Source organism: Rhopilema esculentum, chromosome 5 (assembly GCF_057945365.1).
Source record: "Rhopilema esculentum isolate cy_ngs chromosome 5, ASM5794536v1, whole genome shotgun sequence".
Taxonomy (NCBI): domain Eukaryota; kingdom Metazoa; phylum Cnidaria; class Scyphozoa; order Rhizostomeae; family Rhizostomatidae; genus Rhopilema; species Rhopilema esculentum.
Window position 1 is genome coordinate 6,237,267 of NC_142819.1, and position 18,686 is coordinate 6,255,952.

Genomic DNA, 18,686 nt, shown 5'->3' on the forward strand with positions numbered 1-18,686 from the left:
CTTCTCGTTCAGTTCACTGTTATAAAGGAAACATACCACAGTTTGACAATTATTGGGGGGCTCCAGTCCCCCCAGCCTCCCCGGTTCCGACGGGCCTGCACTCTTTTTTCATTGGAAATTTTTTTATAACAACACGAGCCTCAAAATTGGTCAAAAGTTAAAAACAACTTAAGAACGAGTTGGGGCTGAGCTACTGGAAAATGTAATCTTGAACAATGTTTTATCTCGTAGGAGGTTTTGCCATCTAGGGGTGCATTTTCAGTGAATTTTCAAACCTGTCGGCAAATAAAGAATATTTCACTCACTTTGTTGCAAACGAGCCTAAACACCTCCCCATAGCAATTGTACTACTTACACCTTCTAAGTAATTTAAGAACAAATTAAAGTGATGATGATGATGATTATGAAGATGATGAGGAAGTCTCGTGTAAAATAGTTCCGCATTCTGTATCCGTAGGCGGACAAGCCCCATGCAGGAAGTCCGGCATTTCTAACTGCATAATGTAATTTGTTGTATTCAAATGTCACAAACACAGCTTGCTGATGACACAATCCCTCAATTTATCAACAAGTGGCGCTGCCAAACTGCTATAAGACAAGTTTACCGTCGCTAAACCCGCAGATCGAACGGACCAGTCACCCAGGAGAGGTGATAGCTGGTGAGTGGGTTTTAAAAATTTTGTTTGAATAGAGTAGCCAACTAAAGATAGTTTGCTACATTTATTATTCGTTATATTTAATTCTGCTTTGAAATCATTATTGGTCGGTGTTCCAAGTAAATTAGTTTTATGTAAGCCGCTACATATGCCATTTCCGCGTTTATAAATGGGCGTAACCCAGAACAAATGGATTCATGTATGGTCAGGGTATTCCATTACAACGTAGCAAAAAGGCCCTTCAAATAGACAACAAGACTCATCATCTACACAATCTTCCAATAATGGTTTTGCCGACTATATAGAATTCATAATTTTTTGCATTGCACGGAAGTACCGAAGCAAAAATTTAGCAAAAGAGATTGATAACAAACAATACAGAGAGTGATAGGCTCTATTTGTATTTATAAAGTAGCAAAGTTTCATTTTCGATTCGATTCTTTTTCTCGTACCTATTTGTTTCATTCTCGATGTTAAGTGTTGTTTAAAATTTGTTCTGGTCGGGGGCATTCTTTACGAAATAGGTTACGTCTCTTCCCCGCTCTTGTTTTCGAGAGAGAGTATTCGGACTGATTAGTATAAAGCCTTACTTAATCTCTTGATGCAGTTTTCGAGAAGCGATTATGCATGTTGAACAATGCTTTTATATTGAAAACACAATTTGTATGATGTCACGCTGGCAGCAGTGGTTCTGGCAACCAAGCCGTCCTCGTTTCTCTTTCTAGTCAACGACCGTTCTTATTTATCAGGTTACCTTTGCGAATTCACTGTGTACGTCTACCCCGTTAGTTTGGAATTTGAACGGTTTTTTATATATCTACTTATTCACCCGCCTGATATCTTTTTCTTCAGGTCAATTGCTGCGAGATGAAGCTTTTAATATTACTCATTCTCGGCTTAGCCGTTTCCATTCACGGTAGGTTTTACATAATCATTTTCACTACAATTTTCGTCGTATTTTTCTGGTATGGCATTCTTAATTGCATTTTACCCGACATTTTCCAGTTGGATCTGTTGTTAGCACGGAAATTCCCCCAAAAGTGGGCGTGTTCAAATTTTACCGACGCTCAACGCTTTAGGATAGTTCCTGAACCATTCTGGCTTGAAAAGGCTGTTCTTAACCAAATCACTCAGTACACTCAGGCATTTAGTAAAGATTCCTCTAAAAGTTTATCAAAGTTTCGGCAATTTTGGAACAATGTTGTAGTAAAAGATTTCTGCAGAGTTTCTTGCTCAGTAGAGTACATTCCTCGATGATTCAGTCTCTCTGAAATATCGACGAAACTTGTTGCAAGCGCAAATCTTCTGTTCTGTTCTAGAAAAGGGCAGATCTTCAGAAAATTGATATCGGATTTAATTAACTAACAAATGTTTACTTTTTCCGAAGAAATACAAAATGCATTCAAGTTTAATTTGCTGTAGCATATGATGCTTTATTCAGGCGGCCAAGGTCAAGAGTTTCTTTATCCTTCCTTTTGATGAAGACCTTTGTATTTCTACGTAAATTTAAACTCTCTCTCTCTTCATTCCAGGTGAGACAGTTGATGAGGCGAACACGGCTTTAGATGAACCTGAAGAAAGCGATGCCTTTGAAAACGATGATGACTTCAACGAGGATGATCTCGAGGCACTTGCTGATCCTGATGAACTCGAAGCTTTAGGTAAGCTTCCTGGCTGCAAGATATTTAATCGTGACATTATCATTCGTATTGTGCGATTGCACTTTCCATATCGTATTTCAATTTCCTGTGATTAATGAGTTTTTATTTGCATTATAGAGGAAGCCGATGTGGAGGAGAAGGATCCATTCGTCGTTCAGTCCATCCAGTATTATTGCAGGTTCTGCAAGATCTGCAGTGCTTGCAAGAGAGCAAGGAAATGCTCTGGCGGTCTCATGAAAAAGGCCTGCAAATACTGCAAGTATTGCAACCCAAGAACCTACTGGGATCTTGTTAGGCGAGTTCGTATACGCATAAGACTGCGACGCATCAGATTGAGAAGATGGGGAGGCAGACGCAGACGTAGACGCAGGCGCCGGGGTTAAACTGTGTAGCTTGTCATTGCGAACACCTTGAAATGCTTTTGACTACTCATGTTTCGTTTAAAGTTTACATATTTTAAATAATCGTGTGCTACGGAATTTTGTTTCTGTGCCCTTATATCTATTACGCTGGGTCACCTACGTATGTTTTATTGGACACTGGTTGGACAAAAAGGATTAGTGTAATTTGTGATTGCTTCCGCCCCAAACCTTGTCCATTTTTTGAAGATCTCCTTGGATTCTGATTTTGAAGATCGCCTTAGATGTCGATTTTGATAACGACTTGCACAAATTTGTCAAATTTTGCATGCCAAAAAGGCCAAGCTTATGGGAAATAACGCCAAAGCTAAATGATGCATCTCATTATAACTTTACAGGGGCCTCGCCTTAGACCCTTTAGTTTGGCTGAGGGTGACATATGATATCCGTGACAGCTGGAGTCAGCATCGGAGGATATAGGACAGCAGTTGCCAGCAAAGGGAATTTTGATGATTTCTACAACATAATTTCGATGCAGCATACCCAGACAAGGTGGGTCAAGCATGCCCCGAGAACCCTTACTAAACATGTTTGTTTTTACCAGTCGGAAAGAAGTCTTGATTTCTCAAAAATCACCAGCCTGTCACTAGTAATGTGAAACGAATAAATTTATCCTACCGACAAAAATTTAAAAACTTTTGTAAAGTTTGGCCTAAATCTTTTTAGCATCTGTTTTATCATTTATCGTTGCCAAATTTTCTCCAATTTTTCAATAAGTCTCAGAAGCTTTTGTAGTGAAGCTTATAAGCTAAAATTTTTATAAGAAACCATAAATTGAGGCTCAGACTGGCTGTCTTTAATTTTTCCAAAAAGTAAAGGCTGGGTTGTTTGATTGTAAAGGCTGGACTGGCAATGAGTCATGGTAAAAAGGTAAATATGCCTTCTCTATAGGGGGTCATTTGGTTTCGGCGTGGTCGCTGCAGTTTAATGTAATATCGGCATCCGTTGTTGACAACTTTCTATTGATGGGAACTGTTTTGTTAATCAGTACTAGGTTAAATGTGTAGCAAATAAGAAACAACGCAATACGCCGAGGATAAACAACAATAAATACACGTAAATCAGTGAAGGCTAATATTAGGTTATTAGTTAATATAAGGTTAGCCTGTGCTCTACTAGGTGGGTTCATATGACCAGTTCAAGGTCGACCAATAGCATTGGAGCAAGAAAATCATGACTCGGCGGATTTTAGCACGTTTGGGTATACCCTCTCCTTTTATCACGACTTAATGCCTTGCGGAGAAGAGGGCTGAGGGCTATAGCCCCCACTTTTTGCCAAAAAAACAAAAAGTTTACCAATTAATCACCAGTCGAACCACTTTTTATTTGGTTTTTAGCCCCCCGCCACTTTTTTAGACCCCCCATTTTCTCAACGCTCCGCGGTGCCTGAAGCGAAGCTATATTAGGATATTCAGGCCAAATTTGGCGACAATGATTGCCGACAGGGTAACCCTAGAAGGCAAAAAAATCCTCATTTTTGAAGCAGAATCTATTTTTGAAGCAGGTGCCACACCCTTGATACCCCCTTATAGCTAGGGTCGGCAGATGCGGGAGAAAGGGTCCCCTAATCGTCACCAAAATTCACTTAAAACTATACAAAAAATCATCTTGTTCTTGGTTTTTATTAGTTTAGCCCGCCTCAAAAAATCTTGTCAGCCCCCTTAATCCTCAATTTGCTCCGCAGTCATTGTTTTACTGTACCTCAGTCTCAGATTGCTTCTAATTTTTTCTTGACGTTTGACAAATCCTTAGCATCGTCTACTTATAAAATGGTAGAGTGTGCTATTTTGATTCAACATTGCCAACTCCTATGGCTTTGATAAAAACAAACATTTTACAACTGGAAGCTTTTTCGTTTCACATAGGTGTCAAAAAGAACAAGATGGAAAATAAATACCTATGGATCGAAAGAGGCCTATCAGAAAAATGCAAGCACATGACCGTTATATTTATCCAGTCAATACACTCTATTTTATAAGAACCAGTAAATTTAAGTTCAGACTGACCGTTCTAAAATTTTTCGAAAATCTGAGGCTGGCTTGTTCTTAAATTGTTCTTAGATTAATAGGGTGTAAGCAATGCGATTACTAGCTTTTTCGCTCTAGGGAGGTATTCAGGCCTCAATTGCCAACAAAGTGAGTGATGCTACCTTCATATGCTGCCAAGTTTGAATATTCACCGATTAATCCACGTGCAATTGAAAACTTGGAAACTCTCTGTGATTCCAGGCTTAAGAATCACGAGAATAGTCGAGAAAGACCAGCGCCTGATCGATAAGCACAGCTTCTCAGTGTCTAATAAACTACAGGGGGAAACTAGGTAGTAACAAACAGGGGCGGATCCAGAGCAAACTTGAAGGAGGGGCAGTTGGTAGTGGGGGCGCTGAAAAATTTTCAAAAATTGATTACGAGAGAACGCTGTATACAACAATTTCAGATCCATTTTCGGAATAAACAACATAACTTTGAAGTAATCCTTGAAGCAAATTAACCTATTGGTCTCAGAAACTTTTTCACCTCATTCTCATTCTTCAAAAGGGGCGCACAATTTCCAAAAAAAGGGGCGCCATACTTGCTTCAACTCGTCGACGGAGGGGCAATTCCCCCTAGTTGTCCCCCCCCCTCAAATCCGCCACTGGTAACAAATACAAATCTGCAATTGATTTTGGATCAAATTTACATGCATTCTTAAAACTTCTTGGTTTAAGTGATGATTAGGATACATAGCTCTTCGATTTCGTCTGGATCTGCCTCCAAATCCGGATCTTCTAGTTCATTTGCATCCTCTTCAGTTTCCGTTACTTCATCATCTTCTTCATTAGAAAAGTCATTACTGCTCTTTTCTTTGTCTAAATCGTCTGCGGCTGTGTCGAGAGCAACTTCATACTTGTACTTTATCCGTGAGAACGGGTTTGACTGTTTTCCAGAACTTTCTATTGTCTGCTAAATTTTGGGTGTCTAAATTTCTGTAATAAATTAATTTAGATTTTCTTAATATTGCCACACATTTATTTCACTGATGCTTGTATGCTTTCCAGTTTTCGTTGGTCTTATTCCTGTTGTATTTATTCTTTAGCTTAGACCTGTGCATTACTACTTTTCACAGTTCTTTGTTCATGAACGAACCATCATTTGCACGAATATATTTTTTCTTGCTTGGAGCATGCTGATAAAGTACTTTTGTCAAGTTTGTATTTGTACAATCAAAGAGCACCTTTCTTGATAAATCATTTATGATATCAGCAATATCATGTGTAAAGTTTATCGTGCTAAAATTAGTATAGTCTCTGTATTGAAAAATCCTTGGACCTTTCTTGATATAGCCGCCTTTAAGAACTGTCAGGATCATTGTGTGAAAATCAGAAAGTCCCGTTTCAAATGTTGTCGTGCTTATAAGACTGGATTTTCTATTTGTTAGAATTAAATCAATGCATCGAGGTTTAGCTGATTTGAAACAAAACATGTTGGCTTCTTGACAATACTAGCAAAGATGTAGCTATCCACAAAATTATTTATTTCACTGTCACTTATTTCGCAGTATACAAAAAGGATGAAAAACTATACAAAGAAGAAAAGTTAGAATGTTTTCATTATGAAATATTAGATTTACTTTTATGACTTTTATGATCGTATATTTTTTTCTTTTGTGTCTTAGCGTTGTGAAGAGATATCTTACTTACTTATTAGCCACCCTTTGTTGTTTTTAATGGGATTTCATTCCAGATTGAAATGCTGATGTTCAATATGAAATTGCATTTATAGATAGGCTAAATCCCGGACAAAAATGTTGAGGCAAAGTGCAATTTTTGTAATTCTCTACTTTACATTGCCCCTGTAAATTCGAATCCCCTCCTTTCCCTCTGGACCAATGTTGGATTTGTAGTTCTATAATTTCCCCTTCATAATCATGCATTCAACAGTGAATTGGGGAAAAGTTATTTTTTAAAGGAAAGTGAAAATATAAGCTTTCCTTTAAAAGTCTCAACCATTTTTGTCCGGGATTGTAGTTCTAAATGCCGACTGAAAAAGAGTTTTTGTCAAGATGTTATTTATAGTTAATCCAGCAAAAACAATCAAACTGCTAGCAATGCCATATATGCAGACTGGTTCAATGGAAGCTAGGAAAGATTTCTGCATTGTATCGCCCATTTATTATTAATTCCTCTTTCTTTATTTTGGTTTCTAAAAATGAATTGGAAGTTCAATTGTAGCACCTGACGGTTCCTGCGATGGCGCACATTTACAACGCATGCCCAGTGCGTTATGCACATGGAACTTTCCAGAGAAAAGGCCTAGCCATTGCAGGTGTAGCAGTACCGTGCCAAGCCCAAATTTTTTCTCCTGTACAGTTGTGATAGAATTCCAAGCCAGAAAATATGGCAGGCTTATTACTGGGTGGTGAAAGGACAACTGGGAAGGACATAAGGACGGAAAATGGTTTGTAGTCTCGTTATTTTGCTACCATTTATCGGGTAAAAGAGACTTGTTTCCGTTACTTTTTGGTCCATAGGCTAGTTTACTTATTTTTCATGAATAGATAAAGTGGATTTGCCATCCAGTTAGCTCAGTTGTTAAATTAAAAAAGGCATTTTATGCTTGCCAATTCGTGCAAGTTTGGCAGGGAAGGAAGTTTCTTTTCCCAACCTTGAAAGTGCAGCAATAACTACCCTACTTCTAACCTCAAATACATCCAGATTGATTTACAAAACGTGCCCGCCCGATTTTTTCAATATGAGCGAAAATTTACAGATAAAATGAGAATAGTTTAGTTTTCCGTAATATGTTGCTAAGAGACTCTGTTGTCTGTGAATTCTCTATTATTTCATATAAAATTAAATTGACCCGGGTGTAGGGCATGTAGGCTTGTAGTTGTATTGAAAGGAAAAGTACGTGCCATGTAGAGATTTTGACTTACAGAATAAATAGGTACTTTGAGACTTAAATAAAAATTTAGCTTTAATTAGGTAGGTACCAGGGATGTCTTACTGGCACAGCTCCTTAAGAAGTGTAAGGTGGGGTTGGGCACAGCCAGGGGTGCCTGCCCTGGAGGGGCTGCAGGGGCAGCTGCCCCAGGGGCAGAGGGGCAACCAGTGCCTCAAAATATTAAGTCCTAAGAAAAGATTATAGAACCTTTTAGATAATTGATGACTAGTTTAGCCACTCTCATTGTGTTTTTACTGCTGGTCTGATAATGGAAAATTCTTCTTCAGAAGACGATAATAAACTTAAAAAACCAACTGCGTCTTATAAGATGAATGACTTTTTATTTTAGAGTTTATAAAAGAGCAAGTTTCTAGCTAAAAACCCTCATCATAGGAAGGGCATGAAACAAAAAAAAAACGAAACCATTTGAAATAAGAAATCCTTTAAGAAATCATTTAGAGTCAAAATGAAAATTTTTGTGTAAGGATGGTGTCACAATAGCTTACAAAGAGCCATGCAAAATTTTCATTTATTACACTGCACAAGCAAGTCAGTATTTGTGTATGATATTATGGGCAATTAATTGGTGTTGGTAATTTTTTCTGAAAAAGCTCTGCTTGCACGTCTGATAACTGGTAAAGAGGAATTTTTCATTTTGTGCATAAGGCTGAAATGACTGTTCCGGGGCAAGATATCATCGAGAACTGCCATACTCTGCAGGCTGGTCCTGAGGTAATATTAGATTCACATAGAGCAACTTTCAAGCTCCTCTTGTGTGGAATTTATCAAATATCCTGTAACATTGTCAAGAGGAAATTTATGAAATTTGGTCATGAGCAGCCAGCGAGGCATAGGAACCAGCGAGGCAAAAGTGGCAATTGCTCCCCCCCCCAAATTTTCAGGAAAAGAGTAAAGTACCTATTTACAGCTAAAAAAGGTGTCCCTATTTTAGCCTAAATGTGCTCCTCCTACTTTTAAAATCCTCTCTATGGCCCTGGCCATGTGTAGATGCTACCATTTTCTCTGGTGCTCTTAAATGATACTGGTAATTATACAATTCTTTTTGTGTTAGATTGGGTTGTTATTATGGCTATAATTGTAGCCAGAGACAGAGAATGTTGATAAGTTATTGAAAATTGAAAAGTCAAATATTTGACACATCATTGTGTACGAAAAATGAGTACACTGTGTGGTGGGCCGAGGGGAATGCATACATTTATATATGTATATAAAGATGCTTTCCCCTAACTTTTTGCTATGCAAGACATGCTCTTTTTCCTGTAATTAGTGTGCCAATTTCAATTGCTTGTAGCCACAAAATGATGATGACTCAGCTAAGCACTTCCACTTGGGGCTTGGGGGGGGGGGGGGGTGCCAGCCACCAATTTACAAACAAAAGAGGGCATGGTCTAAGATGTATCAATTTCTGGGTGTGGCATTTTGATGCAATTGATTTTGTTTATCAAAGAATATGTTCTCGTTAGTCAATCATCGCTTCAATTTTCGAGTAACTGAGGTTACTTTCTTTGATTTTATAGAAGTCAAGTTTTGAGCAATGAGACCCTCATTAATTCAAATAGTTCAGCACATTGATCTTACTGACAGGGTTGGTGAGAGGCTTTGGAGGCCTTGGAGGCCTTTCAGCAAAACTAAAAGATGAAGCCCCCTGAAACTAAAATTTTTTGCGACCTCACCTTTTAGATTGTCTTAAAATGCATTTCAGAGTATTTCTTGCAGTCATCTCTTGCAATCAATTCAAATATTTGCTTTTGGACTAGGGCAGTCTTTTCAAGAATGAATGTTAATTACCAACAAGGAAACACCACTCAATAAACAAAAAACAATTAAAAAACACAGACACTGGATAGGTGGATATGACATGACACCTCAGGTTGTAATGTTTGCTTACGAATGGCAATATTCGCCAACATATCACAGGATTTTCCGACGGTATACCAGATTTGCCGAAGGTAGACCAGGTTTGCTGACAGTAGACCAGATTTTCCGAAGGTAGACCAGATTTGCTGATGGTAGACCAGATTTGCCAATGGTAGACCAGATTTGCCGAAGGTAGACCAGTTTGACGACGGTTGACCAGATTTGACAGCAATATTTTTTCCATGGGGGTGTGATGCCCCTCATGCCCCCCCATCCATAAGAGCCTGTATCACAAGCACACTACTTAATGAACGTCCAAGCACAATCCTGAGAGCGTCCAGGCAATACTGTAAAAGTCTAAATAGCACTAAAAATAAAGCCAAATTATCCAACTTTTATGATTTTGACTTCAAAGAGTTTCACAGCCAACGTATCTAATCTGAAACTCAGGCTAATAGCTTAACCAACTGACAAATTACCAGCAGAAAATTGATTAATCAAAAGAACGCTGACTATAGCACATGAAACATAGTGGTCAGCAATGCCGGAGTCAAGGGAGGTACGCTTTGCAAGGCTTCAACTTCCCTGGCTGGGGTGTTTTGCCTGAGTGCCCTGAGACATAGTCAGTGCCTGAGACAAATACAAAGCAAGCAGAGAAAGATTATCTATAACTGGCAACAGCTGTTTAGCTTGATGTAAGGCCTTATTTCTATTGACTCTAGACCAGGAGTGTAGAACTAGGGGGCTCAGGGGCTGAGCTGAGCCAATTTTTTACTTTTCCTGCTGTTAAATAAAAATATTTTCTTCGTACACAAAAATTTGTTTATTTGTTGCTACAAAAAATAAGAGTTGCACATAGTGTTGTGGTTAATAATATTAGCAACACTATGTGCATCTCTTATTTTTTGTAGCAACAAATAAACAAATTTTTGTGTATGAAGAAAATCTTTTTATTTCGACATATCATAACTGTCTACAACAGCATCTAAACAGTACCTGTATTCTTCATACACAGCGACAGGATACCTACCTTTATTTGAAGCAACAGGATTTTACCATCCTTGGAATTAAGTAATAAGCATCTACAGCAACAGCAAGCAATTTAGTTGAACTTTAGATTTTTGCTGGAATTCAAGAAACAATGTTTAAGCATAAAAGGTACCCATATTTTCAGAATTCTGTCGTATGAGATCAAGTTTCAAAATCAGCTTATTAAAATTGATGAGAATCACAATCAATTGGTTTACAACCTTTTTTCCACATTCAAATTTTGATAAAGATGAGGTTTTAATATAAAAAAGAGGCTTCCTGGTACCTTATTTTCTCTTTAAAACATCATTTTTAAACTCAGCGTATCAAAATTGATTAGAATGAATTAATTTGCAAAACTATTATTTAACATTCCAGTTTGATATAGATAAGGTTTGAACATAAGGATTTGGATTTGGAAGTTTCTATTGTTGATGTCATGTATGATGGCCAAAATTATATCCAGCCCAGTGCGTTATGCCAGTGCGTTATTCTTAATTGTACTGAAATATTGTACTTAGAAGCTTTTTGTAAAACTGATGCCAATTTTGCCTTCTATGGTGAAAGAGTTAACCACAATTATGGTACAAGAAGCAATAAATCTACATTACGCATTTCAAGGGTCAGAACAGAAGCTGCAAAAAAGTCCTCCTGGTTCTAAGGCCGATCTTGCTTCAACGAGCTACCAATCAAGATTCGATGTTTAGACTTGATTGTTGTTTTCAAGCAAAGACTTAAAGAACATTTGAAAGAATTATATATAGGTTGTTTTTTTCATAACTACAAATTCTTAGGATTTTCTTTTAAGAAGAAATATTGAAAGACATTTTAAGGCTTTTACTTTGTATTATGTATTTTTGATGAGTTACATTTTTTTTCTTTCAAACAGGACCCTTATTGATAACAATACTCGTAGTATTGACAAGATTTTATCCTGTATAAATATTCCTCTTATTATATTATTATTATTTCTACTGATTTATCAGTACCTTTTGATCCACTTTCTAGTGATGGCTGTAGCTGCTGTTGCAAATATAGTGAAGAGCTCCCTTGGACCAGTTGGGCTTGATAAGATGTTGGTAGATGATGTTGGGGTAAGATGGTTTTTTTAGTTTCTACATTGTTGCTCATCATTCAAAGTTTAGAACTGAAAAGTAAAAACATAATGAACTTTCTTTTACACGCCTTCACATCAATTTAAAGGATCAACATGGTTTTTGATCAACTAGCTTTAAAAAGTCAATCTCTGCTTTTAGTCAGATGGCAGAAAGAGAGCTTAAATGCTTTATTTTTCAAATTTAAGTGTTTCTGATATTGTGTGAGGTTGAAGTAGAAATTAAAATATTACTTTTAATTTAACTTCAGATCATCTATCATATATAAATCATCAAAAAGCATCTATATATAGGAGTTTCATCTTTCTTATTCTCTTATTGAATTGTTCATTATTGGTTCAAGTTGGATGCACAAAATTTCATTGTTCAAACTGAGTAGTATAGTTTCTAACATGAATTAATTTTGTAACAATTTATATTTTGTTTTTTCACCATTACATTTAGAGCTGCAAGAATATTCTTGCTTATTTTGCTCTCGAATATCAATGCGTATGATTTTCTGTTTACCTGAAATCTTTCTTGCAATATATATATGTTTATTGTCTTCTGATGAACCAAGAGATTTCAAAAGCATTTATTACTTCTATTTAGGATGTTACGATAACAAATGATGGGGCTACAATTTTGAAGTTACTTGAAGTTGAACATCCTGCTGCCAAAGTGCTTTGTGAACTTGCTGATCTGCAGGACCAAGAAGTTGGGGATGGCACAACATCAGTGGTAGGCTTAAGTTCTATGACATAATAGAGTAAAAAATGACAAGAATCAGAGGCCATTTACTGTTTTGAAACAACTATTTTTTAATGCAGCGGAGTCCAGATTTAACAAAAATCCTTATTAAGGGAACTGTTTTGGTGTTACGAACTAAACATAATGTTGATTAAGTTTGTTCAACAAATCAGCCTTGTTTAGCAAATCATTGGCTGCACAAATTATCAAAATGTTTAAATGCTTTTCTGATTCTCTTCAAATTTTAGCATTTTAGGATCTAACATAAGGATTTTACTTTTGTCCCAACTACGTTCCTGGACTATTTTGCCTTTGTTTAGATTAAAAGGTAGTCTGTCCCATCAGCAAATAGCTGAAATGAACAAGAAAATTTGTGCCATCCAACATTGTCACTTATTGGCTGCTGTGCTAAATATGCATCCATGCCATCAAAACATGATTTTTTCAGTAATAATCATATTGAGCACAATAGGGGACATGCTGCTCGTAAAGGACAAAATATTTGGTGGGTGGTCTATAAAAAGCTGTTTTTAGGATAACTTTATTAATGAATATTCAAAGATTTTGTATAGAAAAATTAGTCTAGTGCCCCCAAGTAAATTGAATCATTGCAAGCACCCAAGATTCACCTAACTGGTTGAGTTTAAAAGGATTAAGGTCTTTTTTGAAATTTTTTATTACTTTCCTTGCCATCAAAGCATGATTTTTTCAGTAGAAATCACATTGAGCACAATAGGGGACATGTTGCCCGTAAAGGACATGCTGCAATAGAGGAATATGATGGTTCTGCTACCCAGATATCTTACTGATGCCAAGCTAAAAATATATGAGACCAACCAAGCCTCTTGACCAATGAGACCTTCCATTTTAAGCGAGAGCCCTGCTACAAACTGACAGCTATTTAGATTGTTTTCTTTTCTTTATAGGTGATTATAGCTGCAGAGCTGTTAAAAAATGCCAACGAGCTTATCAAGTTCAAGATCCATCCAACAAGTATAATCAGTGGATATAGGCTTGCATGCAGGTTGCTATTCTAATTTTTATTGACTCTTTCTCAATTCAATATCTCTGCCTGATGCTTGAATCAAACTGCCCCCTTATTCATTTGACTGAGTCCCACTGGCCACACCTAGTAGGAATAATTGAAAACTGTTTCTTTAGTAGCATCCTTGTTTGAAAAGTATATATGTCTGATACTTCAATATCTCAAATTATCAGGCACTGGAGTTATACAATTTTAACTGTATCTTCTGGTATTCTCTTTAGGGAAGCATGTAAATATATTCAGGAACATTTATCTGTGAGCACAGACGAAATTGGTACAGACTGTTTTCTCAACGTTGCTAAAACTTCAATGTCCTCAAAGCTTGTGGGTGTTGACTCGGATTTCTTTGCTGAAATGATTGTTAATGCTGTGACAGCTGTAAAGAGAACAAACACAAAAGGAGAAGTGAAAATTCCAGTTAAGGCAGTCAACATATTGAAAGCACATGGTGGAAATATGAAGCAGAGCACACTGGTTGGTGGATATGCCCTTAACTGTACAGTAGCATGTGAAGGTGAGTTTGATCGTCTTTGTTAAGATTGAAATATCAGCAGTTAAGTGAAGGAGCCCTGGCACTGTCCAGGACTGCCCAAAGGAATTGCTCCAAGTCCTGATACAATAGCTACATGTTGTCTGTCTAATAATGATCTGTCTTCATTAGGATCTTTTCAGTGATTTATTTTGTTAGATAAACTCAAAGTTCAGGGTTTACGCTGTAATTTAGTTTTTACTTTTGTTCAGTTTTGAAATTTTACTGCACTTGATGTTTGACAGCTTTTAGGAAAGGTATTTTGGCGGACATCCTTTTCTTTTCTCCTCATTAAGGGCTCTTTTGTCTTTTCTTGACGGACATCCTTTTGGAATTTTACTTTTGCGTTATAAATACATATGTATAATGTTTGTTGTTGTTAGTTTTTGACAAGCTGTAGGCAGCTGTACTTTAAAAGAAACAAGAGACTCTTAATTGCTTTGTAATTAACCATTTTCTTTGCATCTCCATTCTGAATTTAGGAATGCCAAAGAAAGTGACCAACGCGAAGATTGCTTGCTTAGACTTTAGTCTGCAGAAAGCAAAAATGAGTCTTGGTGTTCATGTTCTGATTGACGATCCTGAAAAATTAGATGCAATCAGAAACAGGTGATTTGTGGCTCTCTTGCACTTCTTATCAATATAACACAAGCGTTTGTTTTATACCATTTATATAATGTAATTCCTCTGTTACAAGGTGGTTTTGAGGTGAGTTTTCACTGTAGGCCAGGAGAGAAATTGTAAAGAACGAGAGTTAGAATATGAGGCAAGAAAAATAAAGGAAAGAGAACTGAAAGTGTGGAAAGAGTTGAGAGGGAAGTGATTGGATAGGAACAGGAAGAGTGGAGTGTAGTTTAGTCAAGAGGAGTAGAGGATACAAATTATTGAAAAAAGAGAAGGGACTGTTGGTTGAAAAAGAATGAGGGAGTAGGAAAGTTGTGGGTCACAGTAGCATGGAAGGGAAAGCTGTTTAATGAAAATTTGCAATGTTGATCGTAGAATTTTTTGTTTTTAAACAGTTGTTTTTGCAAACTGAACGCGACGAGTGTTAAATCCTTACGTCTTTATTTTGTTATATCCTACTGATTTTTTGTTATGTTTATTTTGTATTATGCTGAATCGTTACATATTTTTTAAAACCATAGGGAGGCAGATATTACAAAAGAGAGGATTCAGAAAATATTAGCAAGTGGTGCAAATGTTATTCTAACGACCGGTGGAATCGATGACCTATGTTTGAAATATTTTGTTGAAGCTGGTGCAATGGCTGTTAGAAGATGCAGAAAACCTGATTTAAAGAGAATTTCCAGGGCAACTGGAGGTATTTTTTCCGTTTTGTTTGGGATGACAATCGTTTTTATAGGAAATAGTTTGTAAATCGGGACTTTGACAACTGTCTTTCTACTGTTGCAAATGTCACTGACATGACTTAAGTTGCGTGATACGCCTTCCCTTCCAGCTACGATCGTTGTCAGCCTTGCAAACTTGGAAGGAGAAGAAAGTTTCGATGCTTCCCTCCTTGGTCATGCTGAAGAAGTTGTGCAAGAAAGAATATGTGACGATGAACTCATACTTATTAAATCGTGAGTGGTAGAATATTTATATCTAGCTATCCGCTTCTTCTATAGCGTCTTTTTTATTTTGTATTTGATACCTAGCATCCAAAGGTAGTTTTTAGGACCTTAAGAGGCTTATGCTTATCGAGCAGTGTCCTGGTCCTTCCTCGCGATGTGACCACACCACGTGATTCCCAAGCCTGGCAATATAGGGAGCTGGCTAATCCCCTCACTCTAGGTGAAAGTATGGTCCTGTTAGGGACTGGAACCACTGCCTTGGGATCTGTCGTTAGTGACCCTAGCAACTGAGCTATTCTCGCACCTGAATCGATCTGTAAACATAATATTGATTATGCGTCTTTTGAATCGATCGAAGAAAAAGACTGTTGGAGTTGAGTGTTTGAAAATGAGAAAAAACATTGCATTGTGTATTGTAGATTGACAACTCATCACTTTCGATAGCTCCTCAATTGACATTCAATTTTTTTACTTAATTTCCATACACTCTTGTGAATTTACACCAGCCGATGCCTTCTTGTCTACAAATCTGAACGGCGAGATATTTTTTTGCCATTTAGATAAGTACATATATTCAACGACCTTCGGTAATCATGACCTTTGGTAATCATTCATAAGTGGAAGTTTTATAGTTGTTTAATCTCGTTTTCAGGCCCAAAGTAAAATCTGCTGCCTCTATAATTCTTCGTGGGGCGAACGACTTTATGCTAGATGAGATGGAGCGGTCACTACATGATTCGTTATGTGCTGTTAAGAGAGTGATGGAATCTAAATCGATTGTTGCTGGGGGTGGTGCTGTTGAAGCGGCCTTATCAATCTATCTAGAGAGCTTTGCAACGTCCTTAGTAAGTCTGGTTTTACATTCAAGTAACAGTCGAATACATGAATCTGCTGTTGTATTTAATCAATTATGTTATGGATAGATCATGTTGCAAATCGATGACGCTTTGCTAGTTTATATTTTTTAACCTTTATTCTAGGCGTCCAGGGAGCAGCTAGCGATTGCAGAATTTGCCAATTCCTTGTTGATTATCCCAAAAATCTTGTCGGTAAATGCTGCAAAGGACTCTGCAGATCTGGTGTCCAAGCTCAGAGCTTACCACAACACATCTCAAATCCACAAAGAAAAGGCCGACCTTAAGTGGTATGTATTTTGTCATCCGGCGAATTCGGACGCCCTGCTTCTACATTTTCTTCAGGTTTTCTCTTCTTTTATTCTTTATTGCTTTCTTACTAACGTGATAACTTGCTGTTTAAAAAGAAGTGGTTTAGCCGCTAAAGATTATTCCTCCCAAAGCAAAACGATTTAGAAATAGAAATATTTTCAGAAAGGCAGTCTTTCTAGCTTGTGAACCGGAAATTTTGTTCGTTCTTTCGATATTTTTATAGAACAAGAGCTCTTTAAAGAAGACAAGTTTATAAGAATTTTCTTGGCATAGTTTAGGGAACAGATGTTAAGCAATTAATGGAAGGATGCTCTTTAAATGAGGAGACATGGTGCTCGCTAACATCGATTGTTCGTCTCCTGCAAACTTCTTGTGATTTTCTTGTGGTCTTTTTGGTTTGTACTGTGGTTTAGTCTGGATGATAAACGAAATTTTTTTTATGCCTATGCTACATCTTCCGGTATTAGCTATGTATCATTTCAATTCTGATAACTACCGCAGTATTTGTAATAAATCTGAAACCGGGCTTATTCAAAACTCGATGTTAAAGGATTGGTTATTGTCTGTTATGGGCCTTAGTTTGCGGGGCGGGAGACGGTAACTCAAAGAAAGATTCTGTTTATTGTGCAGTTTAAATTATGAACATTTTCATACTGACGACTAACGAACGACTCGACGACTCAATTACTCGATGACTAGATGAAATTATTTTAATCATAAGCTATATACAAGCTACATTGATAGATTATAATTGATTTGTTGTTGGCAGTTCGATTACAATCATAAAAACGAAACTAGGTTAATGAAAGCGAGACTAATCCTGTTCAAAATTTGAAAGTAACAAGATTTGTAACCGAAAAATCTGGAAGAAATATGAATCGGATAAGAAACTCTTTAAATCACTTGTAACTACATATAAGTTGCAGTATTCTACTTGTTTTTTACGCCATACTACGATTGGCTTATCGAGGGTGGGGCTGTTTTGGGGAGGAGCTAATCGAGAGGGGCTTCTTTCAGAGAGGGGCCTAGTCGAGAAGGACATGATCTAATGATAACGGTTTTTTTAAAAATTTCCTATCAAAGTGTAATGAATCACATCTTTTTCTTTATCTAGGGTTGGGCTGGACCTAATCAAGGGTGTTGTCCGTGATAACAAAAAAGCCGGTGTACTTGAACCAGCGATGGGCAAGATAAAGTGCCTCAAATTTGCTACTGAGGCAGCAATAACGATATTAAGAATAGATGATATGGTGACGATTGAGCCGGAGAAGAAAGAAGATCCAGGATCATATGGCAATGCGAGAAGACCGGGTGGCCATCTTCATTGAAAATCCTTTCAAAGGTATTTATGTTGCGTTCAAAAAAGTAGAAACCGTTAAAAGAACAATCCGCTGCGAGTGAGGCGTACATGAGAGCAGAGAAACAGTGTTACAGATGGGCGACCAACTGTTCTATTGAATAGAAAGATGAAGAAGGATTCCGAAGAGACGATATAAATACTTGATAGACTAAACTAAAATGTGGTCATTTGGCATTGCGGATTAAGGATAGTGAGTTGGCACGTTAGGCCTAAATTTTTGCGCAGAATTTGTAATTTGCATGAATCTTTATCCTGAAAAACTGTTATCTCTTCCGCCAGTACTTCTACAAGTATTCTGAGATAGATCCAGTACCTCGTTTGGGTTTTTTTAAATTTTGAGAAGAGGTAAACGTCTTAACTGAATATTACAAATGGGCTTAATCCGCTCTATATTTCATTTTTCAGTACGTTGGGAATTATTTTGGGGGTACCATTGTTTGAGAACAACAGCAACACAAGAGATTGTTCGTTTGAAATGACGATTTTTATTAATTTTTGGAGTTGTGCCTCTCAAGAACAATAGTAACCACGGCCCTAATATGTTTTTGCTTAAATGGCATACATTGCTGTTATACCAGAATTTTTTAAGCCAGGAAATGCTAT

At 37.2% G+C, this 18,686-nt stretch overlaps 2 protein-coding genes across 2 annotated transcripts; both read left to right on the top strand.

Moving 5' to 3' along the window:
- Nucleotides 1–564: 564 nt before the first annotated feature.
- On the top strand, nt 565–2,796 carry LOC148960231 (uncharacterized). The gene is made up of 4 exons (XM_089116202.1): nt 565–659; nt 1,509–1,572; nt 2,189–2,317; nt 2,435–2,796. Exons 2-4 carry the CDS (start codon nt 1,524–1,526, stop codon nt 2,698–2,700), a joined length of 444 nt encoding a protein of 147 aa, XP_088972328.1. The 5' UTR covers nt 565–659; nt 1,509–1,523; the 3' UTR covers nt 2,701–2,796.
- Nucleotides 2,797–7,001: 4,205 nt separating this feature from the next.
- LOC135689613 (T-complex protein 1 subunit alpha) lies at nt 7,002–18,343 on the top strand. Its single transcript, XM_065206905.2, has 11 exons — nt 7,002–7,172; nt 11,574–11,659; nt 12,272–12,400; nt 13,336–13,433; nt 13,676–13,968; nt 14,466–14,592; nt 15,129–15,304; nt 15,443–15,566; nt 16,210–16,402; nt 16,538–16,701; nt 17,838–18,343. Exons 1-11 carry the CDS (start codon nt 7,112–7,114, stop codon nt 18,049–18,051), a joined length of 1,665 nt encoding a protein of 554 aa, XP_065062977.2. The 5' UTR covers nt 7,002–7,111; the 3' UTR covers nt 18,052–18,343.
- The last annotated feature ends 343 nt before the right edge of the window (nt 18,344–18,686 follow it).

Excerpts from the sequence above, each read along its gene's own strand:
- LOC148960231 (XM_089116202.1), top strand. The coding sequence starts at position 1,524 with ATGAAGCTTTTAATATTACTCATTCTCGGCTTAGCCGTTTCCATTCAC. Across the intron at positions 1,573-2,188 it reads CTTAGCCGTTTCCATTCACG|GTGAGACAGTTGATGAGGCG; the intron begins GTAGGTTTTACA and ends TCTTCATTCCAG. Across the intron at positions 2,318-2,434 it reads TGATGAACTCGAAGCTTTAG|AGGAAGCCGATGTGGAGGAG; the intron begins GTAAGCTTCCTG and ends TTTGCATTATAG.
- LOC135689613 (XM_065206905.2), top strand. The coding sequence starts at position 7,112 with ATGGCAGGCTTATTACTGGGTGGTGAAAGGACAACTGGGAAGGACATA. Across the intron at positions 15,305-15,442 it reads AATTTCCAGGGCAACTGGAG|CTACGATCGTTGTCAGCCTT; the intron begins GTATTTTTTCCG and ends CTTCCCTTCCAG. Across the intron at positions 16,403-16,537 it reads AGAGCTTTGCAACGTCCTTA|GCGTCCAGGGAGCAGCTAGC; the intron begins GTAAGTCTGGTT and ends CCTTTATTCTAG.